At 44.6% G+C, this 17,859-nt stretch overlaps 1 protein-coding gene across 5 annotated transcripts in view; it reads left to right on the forward strand.

Moving 5' to 3' along the window:
* Positions 1-12,531, forward strand: part of CMIP (c-Maf inducing protein) — a 140,273-nt gene extending 127,742 nt beyond the window's left edge. For all 5 annotated transcript variants that reach the window (XM_075510892.1, XM_075510893.1, XM_075510894.1 and 2 more), the window contains exons 15-21: positions 1,596-1,712; positions 3,124-3,264; positions 4,206-4,253; positions 5,020-5,166; positions 6,696-6,801; positions 7,956-8,026; positions 10,579-12,531. In XM_075510892.1, the coding sequence (XP_075367007.1) occupies positions 1,596-1,712; positions 3,124-3,264; positions 4,206-4,253; positions 5,020-5,166; positions 6,696-6,801; positions 7,956-8,026; positions 10,579-10,632 (684 nt within the window). In that variant the 3' untranslated portion in view covers positions 10,633-12,531. The remainder of the gene's footprint in view (positions 1-1,595; positions 1,713-3,123; positions 3,265-4,205; positions 4,254-5,019; positions 5,167-6,695; positions 6,802-7,955; positions 8,027-10,578) is intronic.
* The last annotated feature ends 5,328 nt before the right edge of the window (positions 12,532-17,859 follow it).

Below are 17,859 nucleotides of genomic sequence, written 5' to 3' on the forward strand. Positions count from 1 at the left end.
TTTCTGCTGAGAGCTTTTGTGGTCCAAGATATTTATGAGCATCAGGAGATGGCGTGCATGAGAAAGCACAATGCTAACACACATTAATATGCAGTACTCTGTGCCCTTTGCAAGGATGTTGATAAATACTTAAAGAGCTGCTAACAACTAACCATAAAGTTTGAAAAACATCCTGTTCTTAGATGGACCTTACATTAGTGTTAGCGTCAGTATTTTCCATTGCTCAAAAAAACCTCCAAAAAAGCTTAATGATAACATTTGATAACAAATGATAACTGGATGAAATGAAATCCTTTTTGGCTTGAAGCTTACTGTTTTTAAAGGCCACCTGAGCTGATGGATACTTAAGAAAAAAAATTTTGTGTTTTTCTAAAGGCCTTGCTGGTAATGAAGCCATGAGGGAGAAGAATTGCATGGTAGCACATGTTCTGCATAGAATTGTCTCCATCATGGTGTGGTTGCGATATTTTCAGCAGTATTGAACATACTCCAGGCAATACCATGAACCAAGGGGACCACAGAACGTATTTACAAGCTTATTGTAGAGTAGTATTGATGTTGAGTCTACATAATGGAGCTCTTACTGCCCAGGTCATTGGAAACTATAAATTCTCACATAGTGCTCTGCCAGCAAGCTGGTGAATCAGCTGTCTGGGCCATAAAATAAGACTTTCAGCTAGGAACCTGAAATTCTCTGCAGCTAATCTCTAGGGCTTTTAAATGGGAAAGAATATTGCCAACCTCTTTTGTGAGAAGACACTGTTATATTTGATTTCTACAAGTGGCTTTGCATTTCTGCCATAGGTGTTACTACGTGATACCATCTGATGCTTTCTGGAGCTAGGAGAGAGTCTGCAGGACACTTTTGTCAGCTAGTGGACTCGAAGGAGTCTTACTCAGGCAGTGTTCTCAGCATTTCTTTCCTTTCAGGGAAAACTGAGCAAAAGGGAAAGCAAGATAATGACCCAAGAGCATGAAAGCACATGAAGTCATCTCTGACTTAGGGCTCAGGACTGCTGGATTTTCTTAAGGCACTCCGTCCTTTCCCAGTCAGCCCCTGTCTGTTCATTCTGAAAAGGGGATTTTGTCTGTCACCACCCCTTAACCAAGGCTAGTGTTCAGCCAGCAGGTTGCCAGCACCACTGCCTTTTCCCTAGACATCCAGCCCACACAATCCTTGCTCACCAGCTGGCATTTCCAGAGAAACTGAACCGCAAACAGATGCAAAAGCAAAATCTCCTGTGGTTCCCCTGGGGCTCGGTTCATCATGTTACTAGGGATGGGGGCAATTGCACAGCTGCTGTGATGTTTCCTGGGGAGCCTATATCAGGCCTCTGGGCTGTCAGCTGAGCTCCTTTATGGAGGAAAACTACCCGCTCCCTCGGATCTTACTAGGTATCACCTTTTTCAAAAAGTCACTTCCAGTCAGCAATAAAGCTGTTGAGAGACTGCAACCATAATCGTAATGAGGGCCTCCTTTTCTTTAGGTTTGTTGCAAATACTTACATTTGTTTGACTGCGTAACAATGTCCCTTCCAGAGGTATATGTGTTTCTTAGGCTTACACCTCTAATTTTAGCTCTGTTTCTCAAATAGGTTCATATTTTAATGGGATCCTGCTATAAAACAAAGAAGTTCCTGCTTTCACTGGCTGAAAATAAATTAGGACCTTGCATGCTACTGGCTTTGAGGGGTAACCAGACGATGGTAGAGGTAAGCCCTAAACATACATAGTCATATAGGTTTACGAGCAGGATTCAGATGCGGTTTCACACTGCCTTTCCCAGAATTAGATCTAGTGGAACTAGAGAAGCCAAGTTCAGGTTTGTGTCGTATCAAACACCAGCAGTGGGCAGTTGTGTTTCTCTTAAGTGGAACAGAGTATTGTTGTTCTGCAGATATGAATGTGAATTACATGACAGGTGGGTGCAAGAATTTTTGGAGAGAGAGGTTGTTTGCTATAATTCAGTTGGAGAGGCTAAGATGGGAAATACATGGCCATGATGGTCTAGACTGTGACCAGGGGTCAGAATTCTGAACCACAGGTTTTTCCATGACTAAATGCCTGATGCTTGTCTTGCCACCTGCAAAATGAGCAGTGCACAAGAAGTGCATTTACAAAACCTTATTTACTTCCATTAACATGCATTTTTTTGTGCTTATGATTGGTTATTGTTGTTGCACTAATAGTTTATACGTATTTTTCTGGGTTTCTTTAGAGAAGTTTCTTGATAAATGTCATCATATATTTTATGATCTGTGCATGCTAATTTAATCCAGTAAATAAAAGAGCGTGCTGCATGAATTTGAATATAATGTTGCTTGATTTTTTTTTTTTTTTTCATTAAAAATAATTAAAATTATGGAGGGAATAAAAACTTTGCATTTTAATTGCAATGGCATGATATGTAGCTGAAAAGGAAAGGCAGCATGGAGAAAGCAGCTTGCGTCCTAAGCCCGTGTGACCCACTGGACTCATCCCCTGGTGTCTATAACTTGCTCCTGGCAGACCCTTCCCCAGGGGCGAGTCAGGCATGTTCCCTATGAGATGGAGGGTGTCCTGGCCACAGCGGCGAGTTCCCAGCATCATCATCTCTCAGAGCCTCTCTGGCCTTTGCCCATCCTGCCTTACAGACTGGATACACTTCACATGCATTCTGCTTGCACAGAAACCCCAGCACTTAGGGACAGAAAATCCAGCACTTAGGGAACTGCTTGGCTCTACTTCTCATATGTAATGTCCCAAGTCTGCCAATCTGCAGTCTAGCCGGTGTACCTGGGAAATACTGGATCGATTGTACCTGTTCTGAAGAGGGCTGTGGCATGAAGCCATCTTCCAGGACTGATGCAAAGTAATTGCACCTCTCAGTCAGAAAGAATGAGCACTAATGGAAGACAGGATAGATAGGCTGACTTTCAGAGATTAGAGTTCATTTCTTTACGAATAAAAAATTGGTTTCTTGTGTTGGAAGGTCAGTAAATGTTGCTAAGATCCTCTAATCTAGCCTGCATACTGCATGCTCTAAAAATTTACCCAGTAATTTAAACTAGCATGCCCAGTGTAATTTGGAAGAAATTGAATGTAAGCACTGTGGTGACCACTCTTCTTTCATTCTGCTGCTAGATTTTGTGTTTGATGCTGGAATACAACATCATCGATAATAACGACACCCAGCTCCAGATCATCTCTACCCTGGAAAGCACAGACGTGGGAAAGAGAATGTATGAACAGCTGTGTGACAGGCAGAGGGAGTTAAAAGAGCTGGTATGTCGCCCTGCATGCAGTATTGCCATAGCACATTGTGGTCTGTACTCTCCAGAAATGGAGGCACAAAAGAAAGACAAGCAGGGTGTGAAATTCCCAGTTAACAACAGGATGGGAGCAGTATTTGGAGGATTTTACTGTGAATATATATACTGTGTGATATTTACTGATGTGTCTAATCCCATACTATGTTTATGGATGATATTCAATAACCTGCTTAGAATCTGTGTGAAAGAATAAAGGTGAAATCCTGCTGTCTTAAGATCTTACAAGTCAGCTTGTCAAATTCTGCCACCTTTTGACATATGAGTAGCAAATGGTTCTAGTACTGGCCAGCATTTCTTAATGCTTTGACATTCACAACATTTCACTGAGATGGTCTTTAGGTCTAGTTCTCAGAGCTAAAGCCTATGAGAAAAAGATTTTTTCCTAATTTTAAAGACAGGATCTACAGACTGAAGATAGACGTGCTCTCATTAGCACATTTTCACATACGCAAACGTACCCACAATCTTCCTCTTCCCTCTTTCACATTTATATTTGTCTTCCTTAACCCCTGCTCCCAGCCTGAAAAGTATATGCTTTTTTTGAAGTCAAACAAATGATTTATCAGCTGCACAGTCTCACCCTCTTTGCTATCTTAGTCCAGCATTTTAAGGCTGTTTCCTTTAAAGTGAAAGTAACCAAATAATGGCAGGCCGAATTGGACAAAATGCTGACCCATGGCACGAAGACCACTAGCTGTGGTTAGTGGATGTCCCCTGGGTAGCACACTCAGAAAAAAATCTGGTAGTGCAGAAAAAGCAGGGGAGAGGTGGAAGAGCTGCTGGGGAGCTTTGAAATTGGAGCAGGGTTTGCTCTAATGAAGAGCTTGCTATACTGCAGTTGGTCTGAAATGTAGAATGGCAACTTGTTTGACCAAAATGTCTTCTCTCTTACAGCAAAGAAAAGGTGGTCCCACAAGGTTAACACTGCCATCCAAATCCACAGTAAGTTAATCATGTCAATAGAAAAACAAGCTTTATCTTTCCATATTTAAACACTCGATTTATGTTTGCCATGTGGCACAGTGGTTTTGGTCAGTCGAGAGGGGAGCCATTCCACTTCCTCTGTCAACCAACTTGTTTACACAAGTAAGGGCACATTTCTGCTCTTGGGTCTGTGCAGCAGTTTCCAATGCCAGTACAAGCGTTGGACTGTCAGATTTATACTGGTGTGCAGATTTGGAATTTACAGTAGGATCTAATGGTAGATTTGGGGACAGAATTTTGCATTAAAAAAGCAGACTTCACAATGTTCAATTCTGGATCTTAGACATGGAAGTCTGAGAGAGACGTATCACTGTTGCAGTTAAGCCTGGTGTAAACCCAGACTAACTTCACTGAGGCCAGGTAACTGTCCTGAACACAGTTTGGATCCAGAACTTGCAGTGAAATCTTCATTAAGTTAAAAGACCCATCTTCAGTGTTTGTTCTGACACTGAAGCCTTCGTGTCTCATAAGGATACACATGCAAAGAAAACTTTTTGTCCTAATGTCTGAACACATTTTTCCCAGCGCGTGTGAAGCAGTGCTGCCACAAGAGCCCAGCTGCTTGCCAAATAAGCAGAAACTTCTCTGTGTGGTTCTCTATTACTGTAAATGAGTGGTATAATTGTGCAGTTCTTGCTTGTTAACACTATCAGTGGCACCACTGCAGATGATTGCAGGCTGAGGAGTCAATAATCTTGCTTATCAATCTGTTCTTTGCTTGCAGGATGCAGACCTGGCCCGCTTGTTAAGCTCGGGATCTTTTGGAAATTTGGAAAACCTCAGCCTGGCCTTTACCAATGTGACAAGTGCTTGTGCTGAGCACCTCATTAAACTGCCTTCACTCAAGCAGCTGAACCTGTGGTCAACTCAGGTAAGTGCTTTGCAGGCTGAAACTCAGAGTTGGAACCAATGCTGACTAATTCTGAAATTTCACATTACGTCAGCAAGAGGAGTGTGTGAAGAGGCTTGCTTAGAATGAGTTTGTCCTCATCCTATTTTTACAGGGCCTTTCTATGGTCTAGCTCATCTTGGAGGCTGATTTTTCTTCTTTCTTTTTTTCTTTTTTAAAAAATTTTTAAAATTTTTATTTTATTTTTAATTATAAAAGGGTTGCTGTTTTCTTGGGTTGAATGTACCAGTTAGGCATTGTTGGTACTGTGTACTTTACAGTACATGTGCTGCTGTTCATCTGAGAAGTGCTTATGCTTTCACTCATTTAGGATGAAAAAAATAATGCTGTGCAGCTCATCTGGTCAAGCAAAACACAGAGTCTGTGCAGTGCAGGCAGTGAATTGCCCTGAATGCTGATCAACCAGAAGTTCTTTAAAAACAACAGCAACAGAAAGAAACTCAAATAGTGAATAAATAGAAGGAAACTATAATGAGAATGTGGTTATTTTGTAAGCAAAAAGAGGCCAAGTTAACTGAATAAATTATTCAGCTGTTAATTGAAAGAGCTTTTAAAATTAAATTTTTCTTCTACATTTCCCTGCTGGTTTTGGTCTCTGAGGTTCTCCACTGAATAGGTTTTCCCCATTTTCTGTTAGCACGTATTTGTAGTGCTTGCTGAAAATATGAGTATTCTCAGTGCAACCACAAAAAGCAGCATTTTTTTTTCACTCAAATGTCATGTAAATATCTTGTTTTGTTTTCCTAACTACTTTTGTATCCCAGAAATTTCCTCTTTTTGTGTGGGGAATATGAAGTAGAATCTGATTGCTTGCTTGTTTTAAGACTGTCTTGTATCTCCTCCAGATTTGTCCTAACAATGTAACTTTTGAATTTGAAAACTTTGATGCTTCTTGTTCAAAATGAGTTTGATTTCACTGGACAAAGAGCCTGCTTCTTGTATGATTTTTTTTTATTTATTTAAAAAAAAAAATCATATGAGTTTAGATTCCATTTTATTTTGCGATATCCTGGTTTCCATTAATCTAGAATTTAGAAACAGCAGAAACGAAGTGGGTCAATAGAACAATTACCAATCAATAGTACATTGTTCTTGAGACCAAAATAGCTAATTAATACCACTTGCATTATGCTTTTTTTTTTTTTTTTTTTGTGATGTGGTCGGGAACTGGCTGAGACTGCCATAACCATCTTGTATAGCCTGGGTGGGAGCTCTCTCATACAAAGTCCAGACTTCAAAGGCACCATTCTAATTAAATGATGGCCTGCGGTTAAGTGCGCACAAGTCACTTAATTTTTCTGTCCCCCATCTGCAAAACAGGGATAAAACTATTTGCTTTCTCTCCTGTCATTTGAGATTGCGGTAAACAATCCAGGTGTGGATTTGAGGGCTCATCTGCAAACCTCGTTTTAATGTGCCCTGTTTGCACTGAGGTACTTGCACATGATGTTCATGCATTGTTTGAAAACAACTTTGCTTGCGCCCCACAGTTTGGAGATGCAGGGTTGCGGCTTCTGTCTGAACACCTCACGATGCTGCAAGTGCTCAACCTCTGCGAGACTCCTGTCACGGATGCTGGGCTGCTGGCACTTAGCTGTAAGTGACCAAAATAAGCTATGGAGGAAAATTATGTGGGGTCGGAGGAACTCACGTGGGTTCAGACAGAAGATTGGTTTCTTGGCTGCCACAGTGCTGCTTCCGCAGGGCTTTAGGACAGGCCGTGGTTGTGTTTGGGTTTAAACTTCCCTCCTCCCTGCCCACTCAAGCGGCCGTTCAGCTGCAGGCAGGGGAAGTGGGACGGCGATCTCAGCCTGACGATGCTTAGTGGCCTCGTGTGGGCTTTGTTGTCCCAGACCGTGCTCTAGCTCTTGCCTCTGACTTTACTGATGGCACTTGTCTCAATCTCACATGGTGATCTGTTGCCCTGGGACTTCCTGGCTTTTTCCCCGTGCCCTCCTGTGGGTATCCCCTCTGAGTGGGAGTCTGACCTTGTGGTGCAGGAGGGGAAGATTGCAAAGCCGTGTAGCAACTTATTAGTGAGTTTAGCAACCATGCGCAGCAGGTTTCATACCCTCTCTGGCATTTTTTGTTCCTTCTTTTTTGGGGAGGTGAAACTCTCGTTATTCTTAATTTAAATAGGGCAAGGCAGAGTGGGGCCATCTAAGCAGCATTCAGGATTCCCTTGTGCACTGAGAGCTGGTCGACGTGCCAGAATGAGACCCTTTCCTACATCCAACAGTGTTTTATAAACCTCTTCTATTGGGTTTAAAGGGCTCCTTTAATAGGCTTGATCCTACACAGACGTGCCAGACAGGCCAGTAGTTATGGCTCATCTTAGGAAACTATTCTGCTAAGTACTGAAGCCTAAAATGGAAATGGGGGGGAGGGAGGGGAGAGAGAGGACTGCTAGATCAGCATGGCCCCTGCGTGCATCATGCAGAGCACTGAGAACGGGCACTGTTCAGAATAATGTGCAGGAAACTGATTATGAGAAGTTGCCTGAACTCCTTTGAAGTCAGAGGACTTAAGCATATGCTTAGTGGCCCTTCCTAAATGGGGACTTTTTCCTGGATGAGGGCCCAAACAGCTGTTTATCCATTCGTACTTCTATATTTTACACTCTTCAGCTTTTTCCTGAGAGTGCTGCACATGTGCATAGTCATGTCTTGTTTATGCTTTGGCCTACTGTAAGCCTGATATTTTAAGAAAATGCAGCATGATCATAAATATCTGTGTGTTTTCTCTTTTAGCCATGAAGAGCCTGTGTAGTTTAAATATGAACAGCACCAAACTTTCAGCAGATACCTATGAAGATCTCAAGGTATTTCTGAATTGCATCCACTAAAGATGAGAAGTAGCTGGCCCAGGAGGACTTGCAGATTTAGCAAGTACATGGCGGTAGTGCCTATTGCAGAGGGAACTGGCCCCATAGAGTGGGTAGCATGAAAATCATCTGAGGAGGGTAAAGTGGATTATTTTGGGGAGATAATGACTGAAAACAGCATTCTGAGGTTGCTGGCTTTGATGGACCCGGGAAGCATTTAATATGCTGAATGAATGAGTGCAAGATGGAATCAGAAACTGAGTCTTTCTGCCAGTGCTAGCAACAGTAAAGGTTTCATAAGTAGGAGCATATTTGTTTTTCCGATGAGGATACACAGACAGGTAAAATCTAGTGGATACCTCCAAAGCCATGTCCTGTACTGTTAACAGGGCCAAAAGTAGCATGGGTGAACAGCATTATGGAGCTTTGATTCAGAATGCAAAGGGAGAATTAAAAGCATTGAGGAAGGTGCAAGTTTATCTTGACACCTCTTGGACTGGAACTGGGCTTTAAACAGAGAAACACCTGCACAAGAGCTCAGTTCCCGAATTTGACATGTAAGGTGTCTGGTGTTACCATTTGTACTGTGAATTTACAATCACTTAGGCAAAATGGTGTAAAGAACTAGAATGTAGCTGTGGGAGGGGAACGGCCCCAGGTGGTTTCAGACAAGGACTGCCTGAGATGTGTTGGCTTTCATGACTTCACATGGACTATTTTCACTCTGGTGCTGCATGAGTCACATCTCCCAAAGTCTTACCTTATAAACACAAGTGCTCAAGATGAAACTCCACATTATGTTGTCTTGCGTGTTGAAACCTTAAGATTGTGCCAGGTTTATTCAAAAAGGTCACAACCTTGCGCTGAGTTTTGAACTTGAGGCAAGTCCTGAAACTGCTCTCCTTTCAAAATTCACTGCAAATGTGTATCTTTGGTTCTGGCTGTGGAGCCAGGGCTCCCCCAGGGACTCGGTTGCAATGCTGCTAGCATGGATTTTTCAAGATTAAGTTTTCAAAACTTGTGTCACAATTGTATATGCAAAGAAGTCGTCCTTGGAATTAACAGCTGGCTTGCAGATGGGTTCACACAATGGAGCTTGTATCGGGCCCCAAGCATTTACAGACAATCAAGGTCAATGCTGTATTTGGCCCAGGGCTCTGAAATTGAGTCTATTGAAAGGCTCCTCCAGTCCTACCCCTGCTACTGAGCCCCTTTGCCACTAATTTCAGACCGAAACTCATATTTTCCTAACCGGTTCCCTCTGCTCTGGTATTGCATTAACAGTCCTTAGCAGCAACACAAGAAAGTGACTTGCCAGGGCAAACAGCAAAACTGGCTGTGAGCAAAGTCCTGATGATTGTAGAGAATTAAAAAAGCTGAGAAAACAGGCGTGCGTCACTTTTTCCCCTCTCACCTCTTTCATTGAGATTTGTCTTAGTGGCCTTTTTTTTTAGAGCTCTGTGTGTGTTCAAAGGGAGGGTTTCTTTCCCTGGGGCACATGGTTGTAGGTCTGTTGAGAACAGCTCAGACTTCAAAGAACGTATTTTTGATACAAATCTTTCCTTCTCCCCTTGGTCTGTGAGAGCATTCGGGGCACAAGCCAGTGGTGACATTTCCTCTCCACTCCATCCCCCACCCCACTAAACACGCTTGCACACACACACAGACACCCACATATGTACCAGGCAGGCTGAACCAGACAATAAATAAACACCCACTACTGAAGTCATTATTGCCTAACTGAAAAATTATTTGCTGGCAGTGTCTGTAGGATTATGACTAGCTCTTATCAAAATATGCATGCACATAAATCAAGGAGTGAGGTAATAATGACTCCTAGAAACTTCCAACTCCTCAATTATGCCCTAGCCTAATTAAGCGTGTTTGTTTGTTTTGAGAGAATTAGCCATACAATTATGGTCAGAGAGCATGGAAACGGGATCGACAAGAAGGAACAGTGCAAACAACCGATTCCCATCTGCCTCGCGCAGGGTAATTCAGGAATAATACGTCCAAATGTAGTGGATTTATGGAAGGGAAGACCACAAAGACACCAAACGTTGCTAACACTCTCCAAATTTTTTTCATACATGGAGGGAAAAATCAAGCACTGACTTAGTGTGGAGGCTGAAGAGGGAACGTATGGCTGGCTGCTGCAGTTTGAGTCCACTGCCTTCACAGCTGGAGTTTGACAAACAAATTTTGCTAAGCATTTGTATAAAAAAAATGAAAATCGGGGTCTGATCCGGACCTGATCGTTGGTGCATAGGTTTTACTAGAGCCACTCGTTTTTGCTGCAGGTGTGACTTAGTCTTGTGTGTCTGTAAAGGCTCAGCGTCTTGTTCCTTCATTAACACCTGTATGCTTCAGCTCACAGCTGACCTCGGCACTGGTACTCTGCAGGGTTGAGGTCGTAGCGCATCTTCCTGCAGTTTGTGGCCGATAGATCAATCCTCCCAGTTTGCTGACGGTACAGAGTTGACGGGAACTTTTTTCCTGAGTCCTGAGTGCGTGTTCTTAATTCTGACCTTTTCCTACCCTCCCCACAGGCTAAACTACCCAATCTGAAAGAAGTGGATGTCCGCTACACCGAAGCATGGTGAACTCTCCCTGTCTCCAACTCTTCTCTTTTGCTTCTCATGAGAAGGAAAAGATTTTTAAAACAAACAGAGAAAAACAAACCGGAAAATAACTTTTGGCTAATACCTGTAGAGCAGTGAGTCCTGGGACTTGGTGGTAGGAGTCGTGGTTGTGGGGTAGAGGAGTGGCGTTGTGTGTGTCGGGGGGACGGGGCAAGCCTGGACCCAGCTGGATTCTTTCAGCTTTGTGATTTTGGAATCAACATAATTTAAATCGAAAAGGAAGGAGAAAAAAAAAAAAAAAAAAGACTTCGTAGCAGCTAAGAGGATTATAAAGAGGAAAAAAACACCTTTGTGGATTTTATTTGCCTTTGTGTTTTATGCCGTGTGGAGAAAAAAAAAATATATTCCTTTGTCATTATTTACCTGGGTTTCCTTGGCTGGCACCCATCCAGTCAGAACTCCTCTTTCACCAGTTTTGCTCCAGAAAAATCAAACTTACAAAAATCGCAAGAGAAGAAAACCAAAACCGATAAGATTTTCACCTCCCCCTGTGTCCTTGCAGTTGTTATGCAAAGTAATTTTGTTGTACATAAGATTTACATAATGCACCTATTTAAGAAAATGGTTCACAAATAACAGGTCTGGGACCTGTCTTTTATTTATGAATTGTTAATTCTTTTACCCTTTTTTTGCGTATAGTACTGTATAAACTAGTTTGCTGTCTTGTTGTTATTATTATTTTTTTTTAAAAGGAAATGTCCTCCTTGAAGAATTGCCTTTTAGTAACGCATACTGTATTATACTCCCTCTCTGTCACAACAGTCATCGCGTTGTCTTTTTGATTTCAAAATGCCTCAAACATCAAACAGGAAGGAAAATATCTATCAAGGGGGGTTTGGTGGTGGGGGAGGGAGTGCAGGGATTAATAAAAGTCACATTTCCTTCCGAAGTCTGAAAACTTTCTTTAGACTTTCAAACCATGTCAGGTTTAAACATGGGAGATGGGGAAAAGACATTGTTTATTTTGCCCATGGGGGCTATTCGCAAAACTCTGTAGATTTTACAAATTGCCTCGGTTGTTTTCTGTTTACGTCCGATATTTCAAAAAGAGAAAAAAAAGCTCTCCCTCCATTTTGTGCACCAGCTTTTTCTATTTTTTTCCCCCTCCTCTTCTCCGCCCTCCCCTCCCTCCCCCTACCTGTTCTGTGCACGCATTGTTCTGCATGTTCCTCTGGGGAGACTGAAAAAATAGCGTTGTTGCTGATCCGATAGCTCTGACCTGTCTGTAAATGTGACTGCTACATTTTTCAAATTCCACAATTGCTTAGAAGATGATTTTTTAAAAATTGTGGTTTCTTTTATAACTATGCTGTTGACTTTTTTTTTCATAATGAGCCTTCATTGTACAGAGCTGCTTATTTAAAAAAAACAAAACAAAAAAAAGAAGTTTTTCCTCTGTTTAACACCTTTATTTTATTCTTCAGCACCTCAAGGTTTCACATACAGCCAATGTAATTTTTTATATATAAATATATATATATTTAATCTTATTCAATGGAAGCCAAGCTTTTGTTTTTGTTTTTGTTTGTTTTTTTTAACTTTGTTGCTACATAGACAACTCCTACCCAAATCATGTTCTTTTTTTTCTTTCTTTTTTTTTTTTTTTAATAAATGAAACAGAAATTGAGTCTTAACTCATGTAGTGTGCCAGGTTTTTTTCCCCTTCAAATCCCAAACTGTATGCGGATGCAGTGTGGGAAGAAAGAAGAAAAAAAAAAAAAAAAAAAAAGAAAAATTATGCCAACATTTTCCTTAGCACTGTTGCTTTTACCAATGGTTTACTACTACTGTTCTGTAGCTGTGTACAAAGAGATGTGAAATAATTTCAGGCAAAAATAAACTGTAAGTGAATATCTTTTAGCTGCGTGCTTTGTCTTTTCTTTGAAGGAAGCTTTCACTGGCCCGATGACACAGGGATGCTGTGGGAGGTGCAGAGATGCCAGAGCCGGAGGACGACGGCTTACCGAGGACGGTGCCTCAAAGAGCTGCGCTCTCACAGCTCGCTCTGTGCCACCGCTCCGCTCTGCGCACCGGTGCCTCGGCGCTGCCCCTTTCCTCCCATTGCAAAGCGGGGGGACCAGCAGGCAGCCGTCGTGGGTGTTTCCCACCAGCCGCCGCGTTTTGAGGCACCGTCACCTACAAGGGACGAGGAGAAGGACAGCTGAGTCTCCGCGTGTCCGGTTCTTGCGTCCCTCCCTGAGACCGTTTATCTCCGCACCATTCCTAGTTCTTCACGTGCTCAAGGAGTTCTTGCACTGGCCATCAAAAGAGTTGCATTGGTGGGGTTTTTTTGCACTGGTTGCCTGAGGTAGGCAGTACTGGAAACGCTGGGGCATTTCCAGACTCAAGAGGGGTTTCTGTATATTAAGGTGCGTTTCAGGGCAGCATCCAAATGGGAGGGATCAGCTGCGTTTGCGTTCTGCTCACTGTCCTTGATAAAGCACACTGGTTTGTGGGCTGGACGCCAGCAGAAAATCCAGCTGGAGCTTCACAACTCTGTTTCGATCATCTAGACAATTACTAAACTTCTTCAGCTTTTAAATAAATGGGCCCCACTTGAAACCAATTCCTGCAGATGTTCTAAGAGCCATCTTCATCATCTATGTTACCTAGCTCCTATACTCTCATTTTTATCTGTATTTCTGTCCTATTCCACAAAACAGGCTTTAGGACACGGAGAAACGCAAGTGTTTGAACTGTGTTTCCAGCCAAGGTAAGAAGTGCTCACAGGATGGCCCTTGATAAAGAGAATAAACTGTGCCTTTATTTTTTTCCCCACTGAAACAAGACAGCTGTAGCTGAGGCTGTCAGGTGTTTTGAGTCTTTTCCCCTTGAGCAGTCACTGCTCCATATGGGCTGTCCTCCCCTGGCAACAGCAGGGACTTCACAAAGCCTTTCTGGACCCTGAATAGCCAGAAACGTTCCCGTGATGCATGAGGGACTGAGAAATTGCCCAAGGAAGGAGAGCTTTAGGCACACGTTGGACACGGCTTCTTTTCCTCCTGCGGGCAATGACCCCCTCTCCTGCGGCTCTCCAGGCTCTGCCTTCTGGGGAATCGGCGACAGCAGTTGGGTTCTGCAACCTCGCTGGCCCATCAGCAGTGGAAGAAGCTCGAACATCTGCGCTGGTCTCGCTGTAATGCCACGCGGGTGGCTTGGAGTGAGCAGGGAAAGGGCGTGCATGAGACCCCCTTCAACACCTGCCCCGGTCCTGCCTCCTGCAACGGCCTCCAACAAATTGCTCCTTTGTGCTTCGTTCCCTCTCCCGAACCAGCAAATATCCGTCCCTGTGATAGCAGCAGGCTAAACAAAATCGGAGTGAGCCCGAAGATGATCGTTGCTAAATAAAATGCTACTTGTGGTCTGTCTCACCTTGCAGGAGTCATCTCTGTGCCAGGGCAGGTGCCTTTGGCCTCCAGCCCGCAGCAATTACAGAGCGGCTTTGTTAGAAATTTCTGAGGATCGCGTCAGGCCGGGGATTCTTGGTTACAAAATGGGAGGATTAGACGTGGTGTAATAACAGATGCTGTATCTTGGCTTGCGCTTGGAAAGGTTTTTCTGAGTTTTCTCTACTACAGGGCTTGTAGAAGGCCCCGGCCGTTTCACCTGGATAATGATGCCTTTCTGCCTGCTTTTCAGCTGCTGCTTGCTGATAAAATGAGCCATTAAAAAGCTGCCCAATTTCATTTGGGAGGTTACTGCAGCCCACCTTCCCAGGGACTGTGAATTCCAGGGGTTTGTCTAACCTACAGCTTTTGCCTTTCAACCCGAACTAGTGCGATAGCTTTGATGCAAGTCCGAAGAGCACAAAGCTGCAGCACTGCCTTTGTTTCAGGGGCAATTTTCTCATGTCCTCATTAAAACCCCGCAGTTGTCCTACCTTCCCATTGCTTCTTCCACTGCTCACAGCTATGTTTTGAGTTTCAGAAGACCAAACGCAGAGATCAATCTCACAAAGTACCAGTTGCCTCCAGTTTCCCAGCTGGGTGGATACAGCTTGTTCGTTGCTCAGAGAGTAAAATACATGCCTAAAATCCCAACAATTAAGCTTGGATTTGCTTGGAGGGGAGTGCCGAAACAGCTGCTGACCTGAAGAGTCATTGTCGTATTTCTACCAGGTAAGAGCTTGGTATGGTGTGTTCATATGGTCCTTTCACACAAGGTGGAGCCTGGGTTGTCTATGAGTCCTGTCCGTGAGGACCTGAGGCTATATCTGCCCAACACTGGTTGTGGGACCTCATGGGGAGATGTGGTAGGTGGTGGCACCAGGGCGGGTGTGGAGCATCTGGGCTGTCCTCAGGGCAGATCTGCAGGTTGCTCAGTGCCCTCTTGAGGTCTGTGGGTATCCTCATCTCCTGAGAGCCGGCTGCGTGTCCCCAGAGCAGGCGAGCCGTGTCAACGGGCTTTGAGCAGGCCTTGTCCCCATGTCAGGGCCAGCCCTGCCAAGCAGGGGAGAGGCTCCATCTCTGAGCCTCAGCACTGAGCACAAAAAGTGTCTCTGATATTCTTCACTCCTTATGCTTCCCAGAGAGCAACAAGCCTCTGCTCAGGTAAAGTCCTCTTGGAAATACAGCGGGAAGGTCTTTGGAGCGACCAGAAAGACCTTGTTGGTAGATCTGTGTAGGACGTGGACTCTGGACTAGCAATCCCTAAATGCAGTAAAGGTATGAAATAGTAACGATGGGCTCAAACAGCAAAGCATGGATGCCAACTCTGCCTGAGACTGCTGTCTTCTGGACAACAGCAGGAGATGGGGCTGTTCCCATCTTTGGGATTTCCACTCCCCTGATGGCTGGGAGCAGGAGTAACCTCCTGTCTCACATGTACAAGGATTTCTAATCTGGAAAAGAGCTCCTTGAAACTTTCTACACATCTGCAAGCAGTAAGACCGTAGTGCTACCATCATTCTCACGCTAAAGGCAATGCTGACCTCTCCCAGCCTCTGTAAAGCCAACCAGCTGTACCTATTAGAACACATCAGTCAACTCTATTGCTGTGTCTTGAATTTTTAATGATTTTTTCCAACTAAATAGAGTACATGCATCAAAAGATTCGTTTTAAGTGGATGTTATCATCCAGTTTTTTTCCATTTTCTTTTCTATTGACTGGGGAACATCTTAAGTAAATATTTGAGATAAGCCATTTTTATTAATAACAGATCTTGGAATATCCTTTTTGCCAGTAATGTTAAACATGCCGGTATTTTTCCTGCTAGCCTGGTACCTGCTTTTTTTATTATTTTTTTTAGGTGATCTCAGTTTCATGCTTTTCACCAACCAGACAGAACAAATCCTGTGATATATTTGTATTTTTAAAATAGACCCTATCAGACTTTAAATGTATACGTACAAAAAATCTCACAGTGACGCAAGTTTGGATTGATTGTTGTTTATTTTATAAAAGAGAGAAAAATACTGTAAAACTAGTCTATTGACTAGGATTTTATGTTGTTCTCTGATCCTATTGTACCAACCATCTCCCTTCAACGGGGCGTTTTCTCCAGTCCTGCCGGACGGGATGAGCAGCAGCAGGGCTGGGTGAGCATCCCCATGCCTGCCTGCCTGGAGCTGGGCGGATGAGGCTCATCAAGATCTCCTTCCCGGTAAGGAAAAGCAAACCCCGCTCTGTCTGCACGATGAGCTAGTGTAGAAGCAGGATTTTTCCAGTGTAACAAAAAAAATAAATCAAACCTTTATAAGAATCCCAGCTACAGACAAAAGAAAAATTCCCCGTGACTCAGGGAGAAGGGCTGCGTATGAGAGGGGTAGCCAGGAAAGCCAAGCTCAGCTGTAACATTACTCCTGCCCTGTCAATTAGGTGAAATGCTTGTTTTAACATTGCAGTGAACTGGGTAACATGTAGAATATTTTTGGCTGGAACAGCCTGACCCAGACTTCTGCAAGTGGTCCACTGTTAGCGGCAGTAGCCCTGATACGTGGAAGTTAAAGGAGGCTCCAGGGGAATCGAGGATTTGACCAACGGGATTGTATCCGTCCCTGGAACTGGGGCTGGCAGAGGTCTGAGTCTCCTTGCTCGAGCCCGGTGAAGAAGCCAGGTCCCACTCCCTCGCAAATCTTTTCTACAAAAACCGTGCCAGGTGTTGTTTGAAGAGGGATTTTGTTTTAGTGCTGGGGGACACTGCGCTGGTGTGTGCGGGGAGCTCGCCCGAGCGCCACGGGCAGAGCTCGGCCTCCACCGCCCAGCCAGAGCCACGCGCGGCCATCGCATGCCCACGCCGGGCATTATGCCCCTGCAGAGACGTGGGATTTCTGCCTCGGTGGGTTTCCTCTGACGACTCCTGACGGGAAAGCGAGCAGCGGCGGCTCTGCCGTAACGTGGTGTGACAGCGAGCCTGTTGCGTTTCTGCATGGCGAGAGCTGCGAGCGCCGTGTGAAGCAGGTCTGCCGGCATGAGGCATCTCCTCGGGTGCGAACCCTCTCTCCTGGTCACCTCCTTCACGTTTTGGGGGCTTCCAAACCATCTTCCTCAGAAATACCGTCGGTTTATGAGGACAGGGGAAGCAGGTCAGTGTGCACGGGGTAGAGCGCAGTCCTGACAGCTCGGTTTCTGAAATAGAGCTCCAGCCCAGCACTACCAGTGAGGGGGCTCCCCGACACCCCCGAATGATGTGAGGAGGGGTCCAGGCCTGGTAGACATCCATGGATGCTGCTGTAGGTCCCGGCGGCAGGGTCACCTCCTGAGAGAAATAAACAAATAAATAAACAAAAACCCCAAACCGGGGGGAGGGGGGGGGGGGGAGGAAAAAAAAGTTGCACTTGAGGTTAGCACCGCTCTCTGCTGCAGAGCTGATGACATCAATGTTGCCATGGCGACAAAATCTTCACTTAGGTATGGTGAGGGCCCTGAGCTTGCGGCTGCCAAGGAAACCCGCCCGAGCTCCGGCACACAGCCATTGCGGCGGCCCTGGGGCCTTCTTCCACCGCCTCCTCCTCCTCCTCCTCCTCCTCGCCCTGCCCCGCCACCGAGGGTCTCTGGGCTGCACCTTGCTCCTTGTCCCTCGTGGAAGTTTTTTTGGTGAAAGCTTTCATTTTTCGTCCCCGCTGCTGTCCCAGCAGCTCTGGTGCCTCCCGAGGATGACGAGGGAGGACTGACTGCCGTCAGTAGAGACGTGAGGAAACGGTGGCTCTGCACCCGGCCATCGCCGCCACCACGAGTCACCTCCTGTCC

Source organism: Mycteria americana, chromosome 8, assembly GCF_035582795.1.
Source record: "Mycteria americana isolate JAX WOST 10 ecotype Jacksonville Zoo and Gardens chromosome 8, USCA_MyAme_1.0, whole genome shotgun sequence".
NCBI classification, from domain to species: Eukaryota; Metazoa; Chordata; class Aves; order Ciconiiformes; family Ciconiidae; genus Mycteria; species Mycteria americana.